General features: G+C 46.2%; 2 protein-coding genes across 2 annotated transcripts in view; both read left to right on the forward strand.

Annotated features, from left to right (window-relative positions):
• LOC309569822 (ribosomal protein S6 kinase 2 beta-like) overlaps positions 1 to 25,974 on the forward strand; it is a gene marked incomplete at its 3' end in the record, with an annotated part of 195,203 nt that overhangs the window by 94,519 nt on the left and 74,710 nt on the right. The window contains exon 11 of the mRNA XM_082275825.1: positions 16,662 to 16,900. Within this exon, the coding sequence (XP_082131951.1) occupies positions 16,662 to 16,900 (239 nt within the window). The remainder of the gene's footprint in view (positions 1 to 16,661; positions 16,901 to 25,974) is intronic.
• Positions 16,767 to 25,974, forward strand: part of LOC309569823 (ankyrin repeat and protein kinase domain-containing protein 1-like) — a gene marked incomplete at its 5' end in the record, with an annotated part of 76,093 nt that continues 66,885 nt past the window's right edge. Inside the window, one exon of the mRNA XM_082275826.1 lies at positions 16,767 to 16,900. Coding sequence (XP_082131952.1) covers positions 16,767 to 16,900 — 134 coding nt within the window. The remainder of the gene's footprint in view (positions 16,901 to 25,974) is intronic.

Genomic DNA, 25,974 nt, shown 5'->3' on the forward strand with positions numbered 1-25,974 from the left:
TTCTCAGCCGTCAGACCTTGGATCAAGGGGAATGGTCTCTTCATCCAGAGGTGTTTCACCAGTTGTGCCTTCATTGGGGCACCCCGGACGTGGATCTGTTGGCATCTCTGCTCAACAGGAAGGTGCAAAGGTTTGCAGCCCACTCCCGCGATCTTCGGGCGGACGCCGCAGACGCGCTGGTTGCTCCGTGGGGGCAGTATCAGCTGCTGTATGCCTTTCCTCCTCTCAAGTTGCTGCCGAAACTTCTTCGCAGGATAGAGACGGAGGGAATTCCAGTCATCCTTGTGGCTCCGGACTGGCCTCGTCGGGCCTGGTACGCCGACTTGGCCAGGCTGGTCGTGGACGCTCCATGGCGACTTCCTCTCAGGGAGGATCTGCTGTCTCAGGGACCGATCTTCCATCCTGCTTTACGATCGCTGGCTTTGATGGCTTGGCTGTTGAGAGCCAGGTGCTGAAGGACAGGGGTTTGTCTGTTTCAGTTATTCCTACTCTGATTAAAGCGAGGAAAGCTACATCCAGAAAGATCTATCATCATAGAAACATAGAATGTGTCGGCAGATAAGAACCATTTGGCCCATCTAGTCTGCCCAATATATCTGAATCCTATGAATAGTCCCTGGCCCTATCTTATATGAAGGATAGCCTTATGCCTATCCCATGCATGCTTAAACTCCTTCACTGTATTTGCAGCTACCACTTCTGCAGGAAGGTTATTCCATGCATCCACTACTCTCTCAGTAAAGTAATACTTCCTCATATTACTTTTAAACCTTTGCCCCTCTAATTTAAAACTGTGTCCTCTTGTGGTAGTTTTTCTTCTTTTAAATATGCTCTCCTCCTTTACCGAGTTGATTCCCTTTATGTATTTAAAAGTTTCTATCATATCCCCTCTGTCTCTTCTTTCTTCCAAGCTATACATGTTAAGGTCCTTTAACCTTTCCTGGTAAGTTTTTTCCTGCAATACATGTACTAGTTTAGTAGCTCTTCCCTGAACTCTCTCTAGAGTATCTATATCCTTCTGGAGATATGGCCTCCAGTACTGCGCACAATATTCCAAGTGAGGTCTCACCAGTGTTCTGTACAGCGGCATAAGCACTTCTCTCTTTCTACTGCTTATACCTCTCCCTATACATCCAAGCATTCTGCTGGCATTTCGTGCTGCTCTATTACATTGTCTTCCCACCTTTAAGTCTTCTGAAATAATTACTCCTAAATCCCTTTCCTCAGATACTGAGGTCAGGACTGTGTCAAATATTCTATATTCTGCCCTTGAGTTTTTACGCCCCAGGTGCATTATCTTGCACTCATCCACATTAAATTTCAGTTGCCAGAGTTCTGATCATTCTTCTAGTTTTCCTAAATCCTTTTCCGTTTGGCGTTTTCGCACATGGAAGTCTTATATCGCGTGGTGCGAGTCCCTCGGGGTTCCTCCATGTTCTTACTCGGTGGCTCGGATATTGGCCTTCCTGCAACGGGGGGGTTGAGCAGAAGCTGGCCTTGAGCACTATCAAGGGTCAGGTTTCAGCATTGGGGATCTTCTTCCAGAGGCCACTGGCTACTCATTCTTTGGTGCGGAACTTCATCCAGGAGGTGCGGCACCTGGCTCCTCCGGTGCACGCGCCCTTGCCGCCCTGGGATCTTAATTTGGTGTTGTCGGTTCTCCAGAAACCTCCCTTTGAAAATATTAGGAAGATTCCCTTGCTTACCTTATCCCAGAAGGTGGCCTTTTTGGTGGCTATCACTTCTGCACGCAGGGTGTCGGAACTGGCTGCGTTGTCCTGTCGTTCCCCCTATCTGGTGGTTCATAGGGATAAGGTAGTTCTTCGTCCGAATCCATCCTTCCTTCCTTCCTAGGGTGGTTTTCGACTTTCACTTGAATGAGGATATTGTGTTACCTTCCCTGTGTCCTAAGCCAGTCATCCTCGGGAGTTTGCGTTACACTCCTTGGATGTGGTTCGGGCGATCAGGGTGTACTTTGCTACTACTGACTCTTTTCGTAAGGCTGATTCACTTTTGGTGATCACGGATGGCCCTAGAAAGGGGCTGCCTGCGTCTGCCGCGACTATCTCCAGATGGATCAGACAGACGGTGGTGCAGGCTTATTCTATTAAGGGTCGGGTTCCTCCGTTCCCTGTTAAGGCGCACTCTACTCGGGCTCTTAGTGCTTCCTGGGCCTACCTCCATCAGGCTTTGGTGCTTCAGGTTTGCAAGGCGGCTAACTGGTCGTCGGTTCATACCTTTACAAAATTTTATAAGGTTGATGTGCTGGCATCGGCGGATGCCTCTGTTGGCCGCAAGGTTTTGCAGGCTGCTGTTTGAGGGGACCTTTGGTCTACCTCGGGGGGTTTTGTTTTTTTCAGGTGGGTCTCATCTGCTTGTTTCGATGAGTCCTCTGGTCTTCTGGTTGGCTCTGTTTTGGCCTTCTGGATTGAATTTTATTTCTGTTATCCCACCCCTCATTTATGGCACTGCTTTGGGACATCCCTACGGATATCAAGATATCAGTCCTGTGTCTGCCAATGAGCGACAGAGAAAACTGGATTTTTGACTTACCGTAAAATCCTTTTCTCTTAAGCTCATTGACAGACGCAGTACCCGCCCTTCTATTTTAAGTTGGGTTGGTATGAGTCTCTGACACTGCTTTGTTACATAACTGACATCCTGTGGCAGGGAGAGAGAGGATATACCCCCTGGGACTGCCCATAGGTGTGGCCAGAACTTTTTTCCTGCCTAGTGTCCTACTCCTGTAGGGGGCAGTATAACCCTACGGATATCACGATATCAGTCCTGCATCTGTCAATGAGCTTAAAGAGGTTGTAAACTCGAATTTTTTTTTTCACCCTGCAAGAGAAAGACATAATGAGCTAGTATGCTACTAGCTCATTATGCAATACTTACCTTAGAACGAGCCCCCGCCGTGCCGCTCACTCACCTCTATGACGGGCGACATGTCCAGTCGCCCGTCTTCTGGGATCGCGGCATCCGGCCATCTGATTGGCTGGAGCCGCGGTGACGTCACTCCCGCGCATGCGCGCGAGAGCCAACAGTCACGGCACGGGACTCTGAAGGAACGGCACGAGCGGCCGTTCCTTCAGAGCGCATGTGCCAGTGATGTCACTGGCTGCATGTAAGGTAAATATCTCCTAGACGGTACATGTTTAGGAGATATTTACAGTACCTATAGGTAAGCCTTATCATAGGCTTACCTATAGGTACAAGTTGTAGAGGAGGGTTTACTTCCTCTTTAAGAGAAAAGGATTTTACGGTAAGTCAAAAATCCAGTTTTTTGACACTTTTGGGGTTACCAGTGACATTACTACAGTAATCACTGTTACTGTAAAAATGACACTGGGAGGGAAGGGGTTAACTTTATTGGAGAGGGAGGGGTTAAGTGTGTCCCTAGGGGCGTGATTCTAACTGTGATTGGCTGTGGCTACTGGTGTAAGAACAGAGATCAACGGTCCTACATAGTAGAACCGTATAATCTCCATTTTTACACAGGGGAGAATGACAGGCGGCTGTGTTTACATTAGCCGCCTGCCTTTCTCCCGCTCTAATGGTCGATCGTGAGTGACCGGCGGACATCGGGTCCACCGGGCACACACGCGGGGGGGTCCATGAGCGCGCCTCCGGTGGCGCGCGCTCGCTCCCTAGAGCCTCACAGGCTAGCGACGTAGTCCTACGTCGCTTTGCCTGTGAGGGGCTGACCGCTCACGTAAATCGACGTGTGGCAGTCGGCAAGTGGTTTAAATGAAATGCAATCAATCAGTGATCACTCTTCTCACTAAATACACAGGCATCGATTTTTTTATTTTTTTTCCCCCTACCTTAAAGTGGAAGTAAACCCTCCTATCATGTTCAGCCAAGGAAGCTGCCATCTTGGCCTATGTTTAATCTTCAACTGCCATGATGCTGCACATGTGATCAGTTATACCAGCCATTGGATGGTTTGACAGTTTGGTTCAGTGACAAACAGGAGAAGTGTGTCCTGGGCTCTGTAAAGTTCACCATATACTATACAATCTAATCGTACTTTCTCTACCGTCAACTATGTAGGGCAAGGGCCTGCCTGATTGGATACAGAGTGATTGGCTACATGACTATTTCCTCCGATTATATACATTTGGTAAATCTGAAGGAGGTTGTACAATCAGATTATATAGTGTATGGCACCCTTTGTACACCTAAAATTACTAGTTGCACATTCAGTGCCATTATTGTTAACGGCACACCAAACACACATTTTGCCATGTGAAAAAAACGAGTGGCAAATGCTGGAAAACGCACAGTAAAAAACACACTACCCACAACACGCCAAAATATCCCATGAGCCACATGTAACGCAGCCCATTGAAATTAACATGCTGCCCTATGTGGGAAAAACGAGCCAAAAAACGTGCACTCCCATTATGCTAGATGTGAATGGGTCCTGAAAGTGAAATTGGTGCATTTACACAAGAACAATGAGGCTCCTTTCACATCTGTGCGCTTCATCACATCACAGTAAAAAAAGTTGTGAGGCTTCTTTGGGGTTATTGTTGCATGTAGGGCAGCCCATTCAGGTGGATAGGCTGCCCTATGCTTGATGAGTTAAAATGCTCCAAAATGCCCCCCTCACAAAAAAAAAAAAAAAAAACACGTGGGAATGTAAGTTCCCGCTACAGAGAGATGTTATTGGAGCTTGAAAGCTAAGTGTTTTTGTCCGCTCCCTCCTTTGTACTTTAAAATGCCAAATGAACGATCTATGCATGATTAACCGCTTCAATACTGGGCAATTTCACCCCCTTCCTGCCCAGGCCAATTTTCAACTTTCAGCGCTGTCACATTTTGAATAACTGCGCGGTCATGCTACACTGTACCCATATGAAATTGTTATAATTTTTTTCAAACAAATAGAGCTTTCTTTTGGTGGTATTTAAGCACCGCTGTGTTTTTTTATTTCTTACAAGCAAAAGAAAAAAGACAGAAAATTTTGAAAAAATAAAAGTTTTTCTTATTTTCTGTGAGTACATTTTGAAAATAAATAATTTTTCTCCTTCACTGATGTGCGCTGATGAGGCCGCACTGATGGGCACTGATAGGCTGCTCTAAAGGGCACTGATGAGGTGGCACTTATGGGCACTGATGAGCACTGGTGGGCGGCACTGATGGGCAGCACCATCAGTGCCCAAAATCAGTGCCCATAGTACTGCTAGTCAGTGCCCATCAGTACCTAGATGAGCAGGCACTGATGGGCACTGACTGGCAGCACTATGGGAACTAATTGTGGGCACTGATGGTGGGCACTGTGGGCACTGATGGTGGGCACTGATTGGCACTCTATTTCACTTTTCTGTATTCAGGGCACCGATGATCAGTGCCCTGACTACCTGTCCTGGTCTCCCCTGTGAGGAGGAGCCGATATACAGTGTGAGGCTAGGAGAGCCGATAAACGGCACTTCCTCATATACATGTGACCGGCAGTGATTAGACACAGTCGATCACACGGGTAAAGAGTCATGTCATTGACTCTTTACCAAGATCGGGGTCACGCCGCATCCTAGCAACACGGCGCAGCCAAGATTGTCACTCTGCGCGCCCCCGCGGGAGCGCGAGAGAGGCCGTTTTGATGTGCCCTCATATGACGGCGTCCCAGAACAATAGATGCACCGCTCCGCCGTAATTTGATGGTGGGCGGGTAGCAAGTGGTTAAAGTTAAGATAGAAAAAAAAAAGATACATTTCAGAACTTTTTCCACCTTCAATGTGACCTATAAACTGTACAACTCAGTTGAACAACAAACTAAAATCTTTTAGGTGAAGGGAAGTAAAAACTGAAATAATATGGTTGCATTAGTGTGCACACCCTTAAACTAATAATTTGTTGAATCACCTTTTGATTTTATTACAGCACTCTGTCTTTTGGGTTTGAGTCTATCAGCATTGCATATCTTGACTTGGCAATATTTGCCCACTCTTCTTTGCAAAAACACTCCAAATCTGTCAGATTGCGAGGGCATCTCCTGTGCACAGCCCTCTTCAGATCATCCCACAGATTTTCAATCGTATTCAGGTCTGGGCTCTGGCTGGGCCATTCCAAACCTTTATTCTTCTTTTGGTGAAGCCAGTCCTTTGTTGGATTGGATGTATGCTTTGAGTCGCTGTCATGCTGAAAGATGAAGTTCCTCTTCGTGTTCAGCTTTCTAGCAGAAACCTGAAGGTTTTTATGCCAATATTGACTGGTATTTGGAACTGTTAATAATTCCCTCTACCTTGACTAAGGCCCCGGCTCCAGCTGAAAAAAAAGCCCCAAACCATGATCCTGCCACCACAATGCTTCACTGTGGGTTTGGTGTTCTTTTGGTGATGTGTAGTGTTGTTTTTGTGCCAAACATATCTTTTGGAATTATGGCGAAAAAGTTCAACCTTGGTTTCATCAGACCATAAGACATTTTCCCACATGCTTTTGGGAGACTTCAGATGTGTTTTTGCAAAATTTAACAGGGCTTGGGTGTTTTTCTTCGTATAAAAGGCTTCCGTCTTGCCACTCCCCATAGCCCAGACATGAAGAATACGGGAGATTGTTGTCACATGTACCACACAGCCAGTGCTAGTCAGATATTCCTGCAGCTCCTTTACTGTTGCTGTAGGCCTCTTTGCAGCCTCCCTGACCAGTTTTCTTCTCTTCTTTTCATTAATGTGGAGTTCCGACCTCAAAAACCTTTTTTAACTAAAAATACCCCTATAATACGAATCCATCGCCCTTTACAGAAACTCTATTCTCATACTTACAAGGTGTACAGTATTGGATTTTAGTCAAAATCTTACTTTTAAAAACGCTGTCTGGGCGTGGCCATCTTGGATGTGGGCATCTGAATCCGCAGCCTAATCTGCTGTGTCCTTCTTCCTGATTACAGGGAGTGTTCTGGGAGTTCTTCCTGATTCCAGGGAGTGTTCTGGGAGTTCTTCCTGATTCCAGGGAGTGTTCTGGGAGTTCTTCCTGATTCCAGGGAGTGTTCTGGGAGTTCTTCCTGATTCCAGGGAGTGTTCTGGGAGTTCTTCCTGATTCTAGGGAGTGTTCTGGGAGTTCTTCCTGATTCCAGGGAGTGTTCTGGGAGTTCTTTCTGATTCCAGGGAGTGTTCTGGGCGTTCTTCCTGATTCCAGGGAGTGTTCTGGGAGTTCTTCCTGATTCCAGGGAGTGTTCTGGGAGATCTTCCTGATTCCAGGGAGTGTTCTGGGAGTTCTTCCTGATTACAGGGAGTGTTCTGGGAGTTCTTCCTGATTCCAGGGAGTGTTCTGGGAGATCTTCCTGATTACAGGGAGTGTTCGGGGCGTTCTTCCTGATCCCAGGGAGTGTTCTGGGCGTTCTTTCTGATTCCAGGGAGTGTTCTGGGAGTTCTTCCTGATTCCAGCCTTCTGGGAGTGATGACAAACAGCTCCCAGGATGCAATGCGAAGGCAGAAGTGATGTCATTGGCCGTGGCCACAGAGGGGGGAGAAGGATGAAGTACAATCAAAAATGCTCTGAAAATAAGGTAAGGGACCCCCGAAAAAAATTGAAAATGCCCAATTGTTGATCAGTATAGCGAGCACTCCAGGAATCACTTAAGTTGCAAAATAGGCCGGAACTCCACTTTAATTTTGGAGGTATGTTCAGTTCTTGGTAATGTCACTGTTGTGCCATATTTTCTCCACTTGATGATGACTGACTTCACTGTGTTCCATGGTATATCAAATGCCTTGGAAATTCTTTTGTACCCTTCTCCTCACTCTTCACCCTTTATGTAGCTCAATTTGACTGAACGCAGTTCATATATGACAAGAGGTTGCTTAATGCCCGGCACTGCAGCAAAGTAACATGTTAAGGTGTTGACAAGGATAGACTACAATCCATCAAAATATTGGACAGAATAAAGTACACACATGCACACACACCTGAATGAGTAAGCTGAATGATTCAGAAAAGGGGCACAATCCCCCCAGATCTACAGTCTGCAGGATCAGTCAACAAGTGCAGAGCTAGTGCTGGGCTTTCTATCAGAAAAGCACAGCATGCATACAGTGTTGCCAATGGACAAAGAAAGTTACAGTAAAAAGGTACACTGAACAATAGAGATACATTACACAAAAAACCTTATCTCCCCATCATGTCCAGAGACTAAGAGAGAAAAAGAGAGTTTGTCTTACTTTTTTTTTTTTTTAACCACCCCCCCTCCCCCCCTTTCCCCACTCCCACCCATCCAGGTAGAGACACTCCCTGACAATCAAAAGGAAAGTTGACCGCACTCAGGAATATGATGAAATGGAAGTGCTTTAATTCCCCATAAAAGATGAATACATACAGTGCATCACAGGAACATGGGACAGGTTAACGCGTTTCACGATTCAGAAGATCGCTTACTCATAATCACATGACCACACTTGTGGTTATGAGTAAGTGATCTTCTGAATCGTGAAACGCGTTAACCTGTCCCATGTTCCTGTGATGCATATATATATATATATATATATATATATATATATATATATATATATTTATGTATACCCCTAACCCAGAATCTGCATAGTGGGGTCACCCTAACATGGCAGAGTTCGGTCACCCTGACATGGCAGAGTCAGTTCACCCTAAACTACACTACGGTCACCCTGACATGGCAGAGTTTGGTCACCCTGACATGGCAGAGTCAGTTCACACTAAACTACACTACGGTCACCCTGACATGGCAGAGTCAGTTCACCCTAAACTACACTACGGTCACCCTGACACTTAAAGCTATCCCTACAAAAACTAGATTTTTGACTCTAACTATAGTGGTATATAGTACCCTAACTACACTGCATATCCCTTTCCTCACACTAATAATTGCAAAATGACACTGGAGCTTTACAAGCAGCAGGAGAAACACAAATGCTTCCACTCCCTTCCACAGCCTCTGTATTACAGTGCTAGAGGTTTGGCGGGGCTATGTTATATACTGGGGGGCGTATTCACTCCTGATTGGCCTCTGGACCCTGTTTAAAGCCCAGTTCGTGTCCCATTGCATTTTGGGCGGTTCTGGTGGCCGAATTCCGAACTTTTACCGCAAAAAGTTCGGAATTCGGCCGAATTTCGAACACCCAATGTTCGGGTCGAACCGATGGTCGACCCGAACCGTTCGATCATCCCTAATCAACAGATGAACAGGATCACTATCACTATAAATTTGCAAGCCAGGTACAAAAAAATATTAAAAGGAGAGAAAAAAAAAAGTGTTACCAAAAAACTTTTAGAATTTGGTCAAACCCGACTGCACTTTATTACTCCAGTTTAGAGGCTTCTCTAAAGCCATCTTCTGATTGCCCCTTCCAGAAGGATAATGCACCATGTCCTAAAGATCAGATCATCTCACCACTGGTTTCTTGAACATGACAATGAGGTCACTGTACTCCAATGGCCTCCACATTCACCAGATCTCAATCCCACAGAGTATCTCTGGGATGTGGTGGAACGGGAGATTCCCATCATGGAATCCAACAAATCTGCAGCAACTGCATAATGCTATCATGTCAATATGGACCAAAATCTCTTCCAACACCTTGTTGAATCTATGCCATGAAGAATTATGGCAGTTCTGAAGGCAAAAGGGGATCCAACCCGGTACTGGCAAGGTGTACCTAATAAAGTGGCCGGTGAGTGTGTATACTGTATGTATAAAATGTGATTTATTAAAAGAAAAAAATAAATTCAACTAATCCATGTTGCCGCTCACACAACCACAAATGCAAATCTGCGCCTAGGGTGCGCGTGTTTATAAACTGCGATCGCACCACACATGTGAAGTATTGCTGCAAATATCGGAGCAATGTTTCTAGCAGCAGAGCTCACAGCTAGCACTAAACTGAGCAGTAAAGGCTATGAAAGGGTCACTTATGAGATTTTCAGTAAAATTGTGTTTCATGATATCGCAGCAATTTTAAATCTTAATATGTTTGGTATCTATTTATTTCATACAATCCCATCTTTTATATTATACCAATAAATTGGGTATTATATTATATACAGTATCTTAACAACTTTAGCCTCCTTAGCGGTAATCCCGAGCGTGACTCGGGGTTGATTTTTCATATCAGGATCGGTAACCCCGAGTCACGCTCGGGGTGGATTGCAGAGAGCGCAGCGGTGTTCTCTTACCTTATCCTGGCGATCCAGCGATGATCTCTCATTGCTGTGACCGCCAGCCGAGAGTCCCGCCGCTCCTCCGTCCCTCCGTCGGTCTGATCACTTCCTAGTTCCGTTCCCTGCAGCAGCAATGCTGCATGGGAGCGGAACTAGGGAGGGAAATTCAAAAAAAAAAAAAAACGTTGCACAAAACACAAAACACATTTTATATTATATATATATATATATATATATATATATATATATATATATATATATATATATATATATATGCATATTATATATATATATATATATGCATGCATATATACATATATATATATATATATATATGCGCATATATATATATATATATGCGCATATATATATATATATATATATATATATATATATATATATATATATATATATATATATATATATATATATATATATATATATACATATATATATATATATATATATATATATATACACACACACACATATATCTATATATAATATATAATGCATGAATTATAATCTAATCAATAATATAATTTTATTATATATATTATATATTAAATAATAAAATAATATTATTGATTCGATTATAATTCACTTGTTTGTGTTTCAAATTTATCACATCTGGGATGTCTACTAGAGTCTTGTTTTGGTCAGGTTTAAGTCAGTAATTACTAAGAATTGTAGGCCTATAATACATAACGCCAAATTTCCATGAAAAGAATTGTACCGCTTTTGGTATGTAATTCCTGACAGAATCATACCGCCAGGGAGGTTAAGACCGGAAGGATTTGCCCCCTTAATGAATGACCAGGCCACTTTTTTTTTAACTTGACACTGCGAGATTTTAACTGACAATTGCGCGGTCATGCAATGCTGTACTCAAACAAAATTTACGTCCTTTTTTCCCCACAAACAGAGCTTTCTTTTGGTGGTATTTGATCTCCTGTGTGATTTTTATTTTTTGTGCTATAAACAAAAAAATAGCAACAATTCTGAAAAAAAAAAACAATATTTTTCACATTCTCCTATAGAACATTCCCAAAAAAAAAATTACAAATACATTTTTTTTAAACATTTTTGGCCAATTTGTTTTTTGCTACATATTTCTGGTAAAAAAAAAATCGCACTAAGCGTATTTTGATTGGTTTGCGCAAAATGTATTGCGTCTACTAGCTACAGGAAAGATTTATGTCAATTTTTGTTGTTTTTTTTTTACTAGTAATTTCTTGCAGGACTGCGACATTGCGGCGGACAGATCGGACCCCTAACCGACATTTTTGACACTTTTGGGGGGGGGGGGGGGACCAGTGGCATTAGTCATAGGTGTGCACCTCAAAGCTCAAACACATATGTGTGTATGTGTGCGCATGTGTATATATACTGACAGTGTCAGTAGGGCAGAGATTGGAGTCAGTATGGGAGTGGACGGTGTCAGTAGTTTCTTTATTTTTATTATATTATTATTACTTTTTACAATTTTATTTTATTTTTGCTTCACAATTTTGTTTGGTGAAATATTAGGGGTCCAAACAGGGGGAATCTGTGCAACATGGGGTGATTAGGGTGTGCCCAGGCACACCTGGCACACCCCCTGCGCACGCCTATGGCATTACTACAGTAATCAGTGCTAAAAATTTGCACTGTTACTGTAATAATGACACTGGCAGGGAAGGAGTGTGTGTGATCAAGGAGTTAAATGTGAGCCTAGGGGAGTGATTCTAACTGTGGGGGGGCATGGCTTGTAAAATGACCATAGAGACCTGTGATCCTATATAGAAGGATCACATGAGCTCTGTGATCATTCCAGGGAGAAGAACGGTTGGCTGTGTTTACAACAGCTGACTGTTCTTCTCTCTGAGCGCGAGGGAACGATCGCGGGTGTCAGGCCGCAATCGGAGCCGCTTGCCCGCTGCATTGGCTTCCCCGCTGATGAGCGGGGGCGGGAGCGTGCCGCCAGCAGCGCGCGCTCACCCCCTAGCCTCCTGAGCGCGACCGACGCATAGTTTGCGCAGGTGTGGCTGTCTGCTACAGTACATCTGCGGGGGGCAGACGTAAAGAGGTTAATGTATTTTTTCCTGAACATGTGCATTTAACCACTTACCGCATACTGACGTAGGTCTACGTCAGCAAACTTTGCGGTAGTGTACCGGGATGATGCCTCTAGCTAGAGGCATCATTCTGGTACCGTGGTTTGAAGCCGACGGTTGGCTTTCCGTCGGTACCGACCGATGCGGCTCGGGAGCCGCTCGATCGGTACCCGGGGGGGCGGGAGGGGACGTCCCCCCCCTCCCGCCGCCTTCCGTGGCTTTGCTCGGGGCTCCCGTCCCACCGGGAGCCCCGAGCACCCAGCCGGCACGTCCGCCGGCTGGATGGAGTCCCGATGAATGCCGGAAACGGCATCGATCGGGGCTCCGTTGACGTAACCCGGAGGCGGCGTCCATGACGTCACTTCCGGGTTACTGTGCTGCAAAAGGCGGCAAATTTGAAAATCGGCTGTATGCAAAAACGCCGTTTTTGGCGTTTCGCATACAGGGAAGTGTAGTGGAGGGGTCTAGGGTCTTTTAGACCCTCGATCCCTCCATAAAGTGTTCCTGTCACTACATATTGCTGTCACAAGGGATGTTTACATTGCTTGTGACAGCAATAAAAGTGATCAGATTTTTTTTTTTTTTAAAACTGTAATAAAGTTAAAAAAATAAATAAAATAAGTGGGAAAAAAAAAAAATTTATCCGCCCCCGTCACCGTTAGCTCGCGCACAAAAAAAAACGTATACGCAAGTCGAGCCGCATGTGAGGTATCGCCGCGATCGCCAGAGTGTGAGCAATAATTTAAAAAAAAGAGCTACACTCTAACTCTAAACTGGTAACCGTTAAATAAATTTAAAGCGTCGCAGATTGAGATCTCTATTGACCGTAGTTTGTCGACATCCCACAGGGGGCGCAATTTTAAACCGTAACATGTTGGGTATCTATTTACTCGGCGTGACATGTTCTTTCACAATATACAAAAAAAAATGGGCTAACTTTACTGTTTAGTATTTTTTAAATGCAGTGAAATGTGATTTTTCAGAATTTTTCCAAAAAAAATGGCGCTTTATAGACCGCTGCGCAAATACCGCGTGACAAAAATTATTGCAATGACCGACATTTTATTCTCCAGAGTCTTTGCTAAAATAATATATATAATGTTTGGGGGTTCTAAGTTGTTTTCTAGGAAAAAATACTGGTTTTAACGTGTGAACAAAAAGTGTCCGAAATAGGGCTGGGGCTTAAGTGGTTAATATACATCTGTACACATATCGGGCAACCTCAAAAATTGCAACAGCTACCATTTTATTCTCCAGGGCCTCTGCCTTCAGAAAACATGGACTTTTTTTTTTTTTTTGTTAATAAGGGGGGTACAGTAATGTCTAGTAAAATATACAGATTTTAACACATGTGCAAGAAACTGAAAAAGTTGCCCCGGCAGACAAGTGGGAAATGTGTTCGAATCCAAAATGCTGAGGATTTAATATTCCTTCAATCTCTGTGCTTTTTAGTAAGGAACAGAAAGTCGGCTCTATTAGAATTCAACGATTTGGATCGGCCAGCCTCATGCATGCAGCGAGAGCCCTGCAGAGGAAAACAGGGGAGCTGGAGCAGCACAGCTCAGAGGAGCTCAGACTGAAAATAGAACTACAGGCAAAACTTTTTTCATTTTGTATACAAACTATTTATTAGGAAGAACAAAAACAAGTCTAGTCATATAAAAAGAAGATGTGTACAGTAATACTACAAAATATATATTCAGCTATTTCTAACATTTCGGAATATTACAAAATAGAAATGTATGTACATAAAGCGCCCAGAAAGGATCGATCCAATGAACTATTGCAACAAACAGTTTTTTTTTTGACACTGAACTTTTGTATAGGGGTATATATATATATATATATATATATATATATATATATATATACATACACATATAGGTGTGAAAGGAGCGGAACCCTATCCCTGCGCTACTGAAATAATTGCAGTAGCGCAGGGATAGGGTTCTGCTCCTTTCACACCTATATGTGTGTATGTGTATATATACTGTATATATATGTGTGTGTGTATATATACCCCTATACAGAAGTTCAGATGTCATGCCTGCCTCAAAAGACGCCCAAAAAATGCCCAATAAATGCCTGCAACAAAAACGCCCAGGTGTGAAAGGAGCGGAGCCACATCCCTGCGCTACTAAAAATTCTAAGACAAATTATCTTTTTTTTCTGGCGGTCACCCTGGCATAACAGTCAGAGTCAGTTCATCCTAAACTACGGTCACCCTGACACTTAACACTTTCCCTACAGAAACTAGATTATTGAATCTAACTATAGTGGTATATAGTACCCTAACTACACTGCATATCCTTTTCCTCACACTAAGTGTGCACCAGTGCCACGTATCAGTGCCACGAATTAGTGTCCACCAGTGCCAAGTATCAGTGCCACGAATCAGTGTCCACCAGTGCCACGAATCAGTGTCCACCAGTGCCACGTATCAGTGCCACATATCAGTGTCCACCAGTGCCATGTATCAGTGCCACGAATCAGTGCCCACCAGTGCCACGTATCAGTGCCACATATCAGTGTCCACCAGTGCCATGTATCAGTGCCACGAATCAGTGCCCACCAGTTCCACGTATCAGTGCCATGTATCAGTGCTACATATCAGTGTCCACCAGTCCCACTGCCCACCAGTGCCACTTATCTGTGTCCACCAGTGCCACTCACACAGACCAGGCAGAGATAATGGTATATAGGAACTGTAGGCATGGCTGCAATGTGGGGAATGCCTGGCTAGTCTCATTCTTCTTCCTGGAAAGTCTGATAACAAGTCGCTTGACAAAAGATAAGGATCCGACTTGGAGGCGACTCCCATTGAAGTCTATTGGGACAAGTCGGATACAAGTCGCCTCAAAGTAGTACAGGACCCTTTTCTGAAGTCGGAGCGACTTCAGTAGTGCCAATTAAGACGGCTCTCATTGATTAACATTGCGTTTGTTATGTCAAGCGACTTGGGCGACTTGAGGGCACACAAGTCGCCTGACAAGTCGCGGCAGTGTGAATAAGGACCAGGCCTATTTCTGACACTTGTTGTTTACAAGTTAAAATCAGTATTTTTGCTAGAAAATTACTTAGAACCCCCAAACATTTTATATTTTTTTGTTTAGCAGAGACCCTAGAGAATAAAATGGAGATAATCGCAATACTTTTTTTTTTCACATCGTATTTGGGCAGTGGTCTTACAAACGCAACTTTCTTAGATTAAGTATTTACTGCGGCAGTGTGGCTCCCCCAGGCAAACTGACGTAGGGCTATGTCGATCGCGCGCCTGTAGCTAGGGGGCCAGCGTGCGCCGCCGGCGGCGCGCTCCTGCCCCCGCTCGTCAGCGGGGAAGCCAATGTAGGGGGCAGGCGGCTCCGATTTTTTAACCGCTTCCCGACCACCCGCTGTCTTTTTACTGTGGCAGGGTGGCTCTCCTGCACAAACCGATGTAGATCTATGCCGATCACAGTGGGGAAGCCGTTGCACGGGTCAGGCGGCTCCGATTGCCATCTGACACCCGCGATCGCTCCCCGCTGAGAGAAAAGGACGGTCGGCTGTTGTAAACACAGCTGACCGTTCTCCCTGGAATGATCACAGAGCTCCTGTGATCCTTCTATATAGGATCACATGTCTCTATGGTCATTTCACAAGCCACGCCCCCCCACAGTCAGAAACACGCCCCTAGGTACACATTTAACCCCTTGATCACACATAGGGTTAACTCCTTCCTTGCCAGTGTCATTATTACAGTAACAGTGCATATTTTTAGCACTGATTACTGTAGTAATGTCACTGGTCCCCCTAAATGTGTCAAAAATGTCAGTTAGGGATCCGATCTGTCCGCCGCAATGTCGCAGTCCCGCTAAAAATCGCAGATCGTCACCATTACTAGTAAAAAAAAAAAAAAAAAAAACAATAAAAATGACAAATCTTTCCCGTAGTTTGTAGACACGATAACTTTTGCGCAAACCAATCAAAATACGCTTATTGTGATTTTTTTTTTTACCAAAAATAGGTAGCAGAAAACAAAATGGCCTAAAATGGTAAAACATTTTTTTTTGGGGGGGGGGGGGGTGTCATATAGCAGAAAGTGAAAAATATTGTTTTTTTTTTTATTAGGTACAGCGTCGCACGACCGCGCAATTGTCCGTTAAAGTAACGCAGTGCCGAATCGAAAAAAAAATGGTCTGAAAGGGGGTAAAACCTTTCCGGTACAGAAGTGGTTAACGGGGGGCACAGACAGCAATAGAAAGTGACAGGGGCTCTAATCCCTCTCTGCTCCATCCAAAACTAAAAAAGTTTTGCCTTTACTTATACTTGAAGGCAATAAGTGAGGGGGCGGGGCTGACAACCAGTTTCAGAGCAGTCACGCCCCCTTTAACAGGCTGGGCGGGACCGTTCTGCGTGGCTTGAGCCACAACTCCGCCCCTACTCCGGAGATAGCCGGAGTTGGCTCTGACATGCGCAGTGGAGCTGTCACTGTGCGGAGGGCGGGGCTGCTATCTGCCAGTCTGTAGCGGGGAGGAGCCCGGCTGGCACACCGGAGACATGCTGAGATTACCGGCTGAGGATGTGCAGTTGTTGGAGGGGATCGGGAGCGGGGGGTTCGGTCGGGTGTACAGAGGGCGGAGCAAGAAGCTGGGGATGGAGGTGGCGGTGAAGATTCTGGATCGGCAGAGCTGGTGAGAGACTGTGTGATCGTACCGATCGTTCTACAACCCCATCCATTGACCGATCAGATCTTATCAGATGTGTCCTGTGCAGAATCCTCCTGATCCCTGTAATGCAATGGAGGTCTGATCTATGGTGACCCCACACCCAACAATCCCATCTCACCGCCCAACAATCCCATCTCACCGTCCAACAATCTCATCTCACCGCCCAACAATCTCATCTCACCACCCAACAATCTCATCTCACCACCCAACAATCCCATCTCACCGCCCAACAATCCCATCTCACCGCCCAACAATCCCATCTCACCGCCCAACAATCCCATCTCCCCACCCAACAATCTCATCTCCCCACCCAACAATCTCATCTCCCCACCCAACAATCTCATCTCCCCACCCAACAATCTCATCTCCCCACCCAACAATCCCATCTCACCACCCAACAATCTCATCTCACCACCCAACAATCTCATCTCGCCGCCCAACAATCCCATCTCACCGCCCAACAATCCCATCTCACCACCCAACAATCCCATCTCACCACCCAACAATCCCATCTCACCACCCAACAATCTCATCTCACCACCCAACAATCTCATCTCACCTCACCATCCAACAATCTCATCTCACCTCACCACCCAACAATCCCATCTCACCATCCAACAATCTCATCTCATCTCACCACCCAACAATCTCACCTCACCACCCAACAATCTCATCTCACCACCCAACAATCTCATCTCACCACCCAACAATCTCATCTCACCACCCAACAATCTCATCTCACCACCCAACAATCCCATCTCACCACCCAACAATCCCATCTCACCACCCAACAATCCCATCTCACCACCCAACAATCTCATCTCACCACCCAACAATCTCATCTCACCACCCAACAATCTCATCTCACCTCACCACCCAACAATCTCATCTCACCTCACCACCCAACAATCCCATCTCACCACCCAACAATCCCATCTCACCACCCAACAATCCCATCTCACCACCCAACAATCCCATCTCACCACCCAACAATCCCATCTCACCACCCAACAATCCCATCTCACCACCCAACAATCTCATCTCACCACCCAACAATCTCATCTCACCACCCAACAATCTCATCTCACCTCACCACCCAACAATCCCATCTCACCACCCAACAATCCCATCTCACCACCCAACAATCCCATCTCACCACCCAACAATCTCATCTCACCACCCAACAATCTCATCTCACCTCACCATCCAACAATCTCATCTCACCTCACCACCCAACAATCCCATCTCACCATCCAACAATCTCATCTCATCTCACCACCCAACAATCTCACCTCACCACCCAACAATCTCACCTCACCACCCAACAATCTCATCTCACCACCCAACAATCTCATCTCACCACCCAACAATCTCATCTCACCACCCAACAATCTCATCTCACCACCCAACAATCCCATCTCACCACCCAACAATCCCATCTCACCACCCAACAATCCCATCTCACCACCCAACAATCCCATCTCACCACCCAACAATCTCATCTCACCACCCAACAATCTCATCTCACCACCCAACAATCTCATCTCACCTCACCACCCAACAATCTCATCTCACCTCACCACCCAACAATCCCATCTCACCACCCAACAATCCCATCTCACCACCCAACAATCCCATCTCACCACCCAACAATCCCATCTCACCACCCAACAATCCCATCTCACCACCCAACAATCCCATCTCACCACCCAACAATCCCATCTCACCACCCAACAATCTCATCTCACCACCCAACAATCTCATCTCACCTCACCATCCAACAATCTCATCTCACCTCACCACCCAACAATCCCATCTCACCACCCAACAATCCCATCTCACCACCCAACAATCCCATCTCACCACCCAACAATCTCATCTCACCACCCAACAATCTCATCTCACCACCCAACAATCTCATCTCACCTCACCACCCAACAATCCCATCTCACCACCCAACAATCCCATCTCACCACCCAACAATCCCATCTCACCACCCAACAATCCCATCTCACCACCCAACAATCCCATCTCACCACCCAACAATCCCATCTCACCACCCAACAATCCCATCTCACCACCCAACAATCTCATCTCACCACCCAACAATCTCATCTCACCACCCAACAATCTCATCTCACCACCCAACAATCTCATCTCACCTCACCACCCAACAATCTCATCTCACCTCACCACCCAACAATCTCATCTCACCTCACCACCCAACAATCCCATCTCACCACCCAACAATCCCATCTCACCACCCAACAATCCCATCTCACCACCCAACAATCCCATCTCACCACCCAACAATCCCATCTCACCACCCAACAATCCCATCTCACCACCCAACAATCTCATCTCACCACCCAACAATCCCATCTCACCACCCAACAATCCCATCTCACCACCCAACAATCCCATCTCACCACCCAACAATCTCATCTCACCTCACCACCCAACAATCTCATCTCACCTCACCACCCAACAATCCCATCTCACCACCCAACAATCCCATCTCACCACCCAACAATCCCATCTCACCACCCAACAATCCCATCTCACCACCCAACAATCCCATCTCACCACCCAACAATCTCATCTCACCTCACCACCCAACAATCTCATCTCACCTCACCACCCAACAATCCCATCTCACCACCCAACAATCCCATCTCACCACCCAACAATCCCATCTCACCACCCAACAATCCCATCTCACCACCCAACAATCCCATCTCACCACCCAACAATCCCATCTCACCACCCAACAATCTCATCTCACCACCCAACAATCCCATCTCACCACCCAACAATCCCATCTCACCACCCAACAATCTCATCTCACCTCACCACCCAACAATCTCATCTCACCTCACCACCCAACAATCCCATCTCACCACCCAACAATCCCATCTCACCACCCAACAATCCCATCTCACCACCCAACAATCCCATCTCACCACCCAACAATCCCATCTCACCACCCAACAATCCCATCTCACCACCCAACAATCTCATCTCACCACCCAACAATCTCATCTCACCACCCAACAATCTCATCTCACCACCCAACAATCTCATCTCACCTCACCACCCAACAATCTCATCTCACCTCACCACCCAACAATCTCATCTCACCTCACCACCCAACAATCCCATCTCACCACCCAACAATCCCATCTCACCACCCAACAATCCCATCTCACCACCCAACAATCCCATCTCACCACCCAACAATCCCATCTCACCACCCAACAATCTCATCTCACCACCCAACAATCTCATCTCACCACCCAACAATCTCATCTCACCACCCAACAATCTCATCTCACCACCCAACAATCTCATCTCACCACCCAACAATCTCATCTCACCTCCCCACCCAACAATCTCATCTCACCTCCCCACCCAACAATCTCATCTCCCCACCCAACAATCTCATCTCACCTCACCACCCAACAATCTCATCTCACCTCACCACCCAACAATCTCATCTCATCTCACCACCCAACAGTCCCGTCTCAGCGCCCCAACAGTCCCGTCTCAGCGCCCCAACAGTCCCATCTTCTTCACGCGGCTTCATCCCCACAGCGCATGCGCCGTGAGGCTGCACGCGCATAGAGAGGCCGTCTGGACGTGCTGCTATGTTGGCTGCCGACACAAAAGAGGAGTTGAAACCTAAGAGGGGGAATCCGATGGGGGGTATAGATGGTTTTACCCCTTCTACTCCTGGGAAGCCCTAGATTCTAGTCTCTTTTCCCTAAAGAAAACCCATCTAGGAAGGGACGAAAACTTTCCGCTTCGTTCAGTCCAGGAGGTACCGTTGCTTTTAAGTTTTTAATCCAACGCATTTCCAGCTAGCTATAGGAGTGTTTTGTTCCAGTCTCCTCCTCCTAGCTGGGATGAGGATTCTTTCCAAAGCCCTGAATGTGGTTCTTGGCATTCTGTAATTGTGGTCATAGGGGACATGCCTTCCATAAATGGCCAATTTGCATGCCGTGGACGTGCTTGTTTACTCTTTTTCCCAGTTCTTGTCGGGTTTTGCCCACATAAAACGCTCCGCATTCGCATCGAATTAGGTAGACAATTCCTTTTGTTCTGCAATTTATAAAATGTTTTGGTTTAAAGTTTTCTCTATTTGGGAGTATTGTGCACAATTTCCACAGGGGAACGTGCCTTTGTCTTTACAGGGATCTTTCCTTGTTCCCTCCTTGTATTCACTGTGAACCAGGTTCTGTTTTATTGAGCTGGTGTCCCGTGAAAATTCTCTACCCTCGTCACTTCCGGTGAGGGTACGGTACGTCATACATCAGCTGAGCCACTTGCCACTGCGCATGCTCACAGCAGCGGCGGGTAGGGAATTTTCACGGGGTAGCGTTTTTTAACCTTACACCGCGTCATTTATCAGCTGTTGCAGCGCATCCGACTGCGCATGCCCAGCCGCTAAATGAAATCATCTTGGAGACTTCCCTCATCAGCAGGTGCGGCGTTCTTAATGAGTGACTGTTAAGTTCTAAAACTGCTCCAGGAACATTAACCACTTTACCCCCAGCCCTATTTCGGACACTTTTTGTTCACAAGTTAAAACCAGTATTTTTTCCTAGAAAACTACTTAGAACCCCCAAACATTATATATATTTTTTTAGCAAAGACTCTGGAGAATAAAATGTCGGTCATTGCAAAAATTTTTGTCACGCGGTATTTGCGCAGCGGTCTTTAAAACGCCATTTTTTTGGAAAAAAATTGAAAAATCACATTTCACTGCATTTAAAAAATACTAAACGGTAAAGTTAGCCCATTTTTTTTGTATATTGTGAAAGATGATGTCACGCCGAGTAAATAGATACCAAACATGTTACGGTTTAAAATTGCGCCCCCCCGTGGGATGGCGACAAACTACGGTCAATAGAGATCTCAATCTGCGACGCTTTAAATTTATTTAACGGTTACCCGTTTAGAGTTAGAGTGTAGCTCTTTTTTTTAAATTATTGCCCACGCTCTGGCGATCGCGGCGATACCTCACATGTGTGGTTTTAACAGCGATTTCATTTGCGGCTCGACTTGCGTATACGTTTTTTTTTTGTGTGTGAGCTAACGGTGACGGGGGCGGCTAAATTTTTTTTTTTTTTTTTTCCTATTTATTTTTTCTTTTTTTTAACTTTATTACAGGTTTTTTAAAAAAAAAAAAAATCTGATCACTTTTATTGCTGTCACAAGCAATGTAAACATCCCTTGTGACAGCAATATGTCGTGACAGGTACACTTTATGGAGGGATCGAGGGTCTAAAAGACCCCAGACCCCTCCACTACACTTCCCTGTATGCAAAACGCCGAAAACGGCATTTTTGCATACAGCCGTTTTTCAAATCTGCCGCCTTTTGCAGCACAGTAACCCGGAAGTGACGTCATGGACGCTGCCTCCGTGTTACGTCATCGGAGACCCGATCGATGCCGTTTCCGGCATTCATCGGGACTCCATCCAGCCGGCGGACGCGCCGGCTGGGTGCTCGGGGCTCCCGGTGGGACGGGAGCCCCGAGCAAAGCCGCGGAAGGCGGCGGGAGGGGGGGGGACGTCCCCTCCCGCCCCCCCGGGTAACGATCGAGCGGCTCCCGAGCCGCATCGATCGTTACCGACGGAAAGCCGACCGTCGGCTTCAAACAACGGTACCGGGATGATGCCTCTAGCTAGAGGCATCATCCCGGTATAACCACTCAAAGTCAGCCGACGTAGATCTACGTGGCTGGTCGTTAAGTGGTTAAACAGCAGCGGGTGTATGAAAATGCAAATCATGGCTACCCTGTTTTAGAACGTAACAGTCACTCATTTAGGACGCCGCACCTGCTGATGAGGGAATTCTCCGAGATGATTTCATTTAGCGGCTGGCCATGCGCAGTGGGATGCTCTGCAATAGCTGATAAATGACGCGGTGTAAGGTTAAAAAACACTACCCCATGAGAATTCCCTACCCGCCGCAGCTGTGAGCATGCGCACTGGGAAGCTGCTCAGCTGTTGAATGACGTACCCTCACAGGAAGTGACGAGGGTAGGGAATTTTCATGGGGTAGGGTTTTGTAACGTTCCACCGGCTTTCCTATACGTGACCAGTGGGTGGTCTGGTATGAGATCTTTCACGCTAGGGTCCTCCTTCAATCTGGGCCAATGTTTCTTTAGAATGTTCCTTATTTTTTGATGTTCGTGTATCTCATTATGATCCTTGTGGTTTGTTTCTCTTGTTCCTTGGATGTCTCTGTATCTTTGTTTGCTTTGAAAATTATTTCTTGTCTGTCTCTCCTTTAGGCTCCATGTACACGGGACGTTAGAAAAAACGTGTTGCAAAGCTAGTTCCGACGCCGGGAAAAAGCAGCTGTAAAAACGTGCTTTCAGTAGCTTTTTCCATTTGCGTTATTGCACGTTTTGCCACGTCGCTTTTAGCAGCGTTTTTTTCTGCCTCCATTCAAAATCTATGGTTCTCTATGGGAGCCTATTGATTTGAATGGAAGTCGCACCGTCGGATCAGCATGATCCAACTTGCAGCGCGACTTGCGCTGTGAGAATCTTGAGGGGGAACTCCACGCCAAAATGGGAAAAAACGGCGTGGGTGTCCCCCCAGGTTCCAAACCAGGCCCTTCGGGTCTGGTATGGAATTTGAGGGTAGCCCCACGCCTAAAAAACAAGGGCCTCATCCCCACAACCCTGGCCGGTGGTTGTGGGGGTCTGCGGGCAGGGGGCTTATCGGTATCTGGAAGCCCCCTTGAACAAGGGGGCCCCCCAGATCCCGGACCCCCTCCCTATGTGAATGGGTTACATTGTACCCCTACCCATTCACCCCATAAAACGACAGGAGACGTTTTGGAAAGTTTATTAAAAATCTTCATCCGGTCTTCTCCACTCTGCACTTCTCCCCCTCCGCTCTTCTGCTCTTCTGCTGTCCGCTCTTTTGCTGTCCGCTCTTCTGCTCTTTTGCTGTCCGCTCTTCTGCTCTTTTGCTGTCCGCTCTTCTGCTCTTTTGCTGTCCGCTCTTCTGCTCTTTTGCTGTCCGCTCTTCTGCTCTTTTGCTGTCCGCTCTTCTGCTGTCCGCTCTTCTGCTCTTTTGCTGTCCGCTCTTCTGCTCTTTTGCTGTCCGCTCTTCTGCTCTTTTGCTGTCCGCTCTTCTGCTCTTTTGCTGTCCGCTCTTCTGCTCTTTTGCTGTCCGCTCTTCTGCTCTTTTGCTGTCCGCTCTTCTGCTCTTTTGCTGTCCGCTCTTCTGCTCTTTTGCTGTCTGCTCTTCTGCTCTTTTGCTGTCCGCTCTTCTTCTTTCTCCGGTCCTCCTCAGGGGATGTCTCCGGTGATTATGCCAGACTCTGCAGCTTATTATATAGTCATTAGGGGTGTGGCCTCTTGTTGTCGTCGGGAGGCCACGCCCCCTTATGTCACAGACGACGTCATCTGTGACATAAGGGGGCGGGGCCTCTCGATGATGTCATCGAGAGACCACGCCCCTAATGACTATATAATAAGCTGCGGAGACCGGCATAATCACCGGAGACATCGTCTGAGGAGGACCGGAGAAAGAAGAAGAGCGGACAGCAAAAGAGCAGAAGAGTGGACAGCAGAAGAGTATTCAGACAATGTCCAGGTCCTTGGGCACAAAAAAAAAAGTAAGGCATGAGGCTGATGGGTAACCTGCACACCGCCGGAACACCTAGATATCCGGAAAACTCCGCAGCCGACCGGCATTACCAATCTAGCTAGAGTTGTTTGTGCTGCAGGATTTGTATTACTGAAGTGGTGGTCATACCTTCTGTATGTCCCTCCCTGCGCCCCCATTCTGCCCCGCTCCAGCACCTGTTTACAGTCAAATGTGGCATGCTAGAGAGGGGCGCGGGGAGGAGGGTTATATACTGCCTGCTGACTGGCTGTGGATGGAAGGGAGGAGGAGCTCCGCATATTGGCCCGCCCATTCCTGACATCAGAGCTTCGATTTGGCACAACTCACTCTCATGGATGTTTACACTGCTGCAGGATCTGCTGAAGGTATAGGCACCGCTCCTGAATCCGGGGACAGACTTTGTTTCGGGGGACAGTTTCCTCAGTCCGGGGACGTCTGGTCACCCTACTTAACCACTTCCGGACCACCCACCACAGTTTTACGTCGGTACTTTGACGTTAAAGCGGAGTTCCGGCCTCGGGGGGTGAAATTTTGATAAAAATACCCCCGGGACAGTCAGGGCTAGTACATTCCATAATGGATAGCCTCTGAACTGTCCCGGGTTGCACTTATCTTGAAAATTTCTTCTCCAGCGCTGCCATCGGAGGTGTGGGCAGCTGAAGCTGGAGCGTCCCTCTTTGTGTCCTCTTCCGTGACATTGGAGTCCCAGAATGCCCTGCACCGGCCTCGCTCGTCACTTCCGGTGCAGGTGCGGCATCCCTGCATAGCTTCTGGGCATGCCCAGAAGCTGTTGAGCAAGCACATATGTTTGAGGATGGTGCAGCTAAGAAAGTCCAAGTGAAACAATAGAGAAACCTATGCTCTTGATCATATACCAGATGTAAAAATAGATAAAATGAGTAATATACTAATAGATAAAAAGCATAAATTAAACACATAAATGCAAACTGTTCATTAGTGACATCAAATAAATATAAAATTGATTAGTGATGTGGTAAAGTGCACATGTGCAGAAAGTGCATAATAAAACTAAACCACAATAGATAGCCGCAGAAGCACAGATCAATGATAAATACAGTCACTATAGAAGAAAAGTGACAGTGAACTATGCAAAGTGGTGATAACTGATCAGATCCCAAATGGTCCGATCGAACTATAGTGATGGAAATAGCACAGTATACAAACAGATAAAATCTGTGTATTAAGTGAACTGTGACAAAACATAAATATTATAGCGAAGGATACACCAAAGGCAAAATAACCGGGGTATAAAAAACGTATAGAGAGAAAAAAAAAAAAATGTATTTGCTTTGTATGGAAACGGATGATCATAATCACTTCATGAGTTCATAGAGATTCAAAAAGTTCATAAGAAAAGTGCTGATGT

This window comes from Pelophylax lessonae, assembly GCF_965119305.1.
Source record: "Pelophylax lessonae genome assembly, chromosome: 13".
In the NCBI taxonomy this organism is placed as follows: domain Eukaryota; kingdom Metazoa; phylum Chordata; class Amphibia; order Anura; family Ranidae; genus Pelophylax; species Pelophylax lessonae.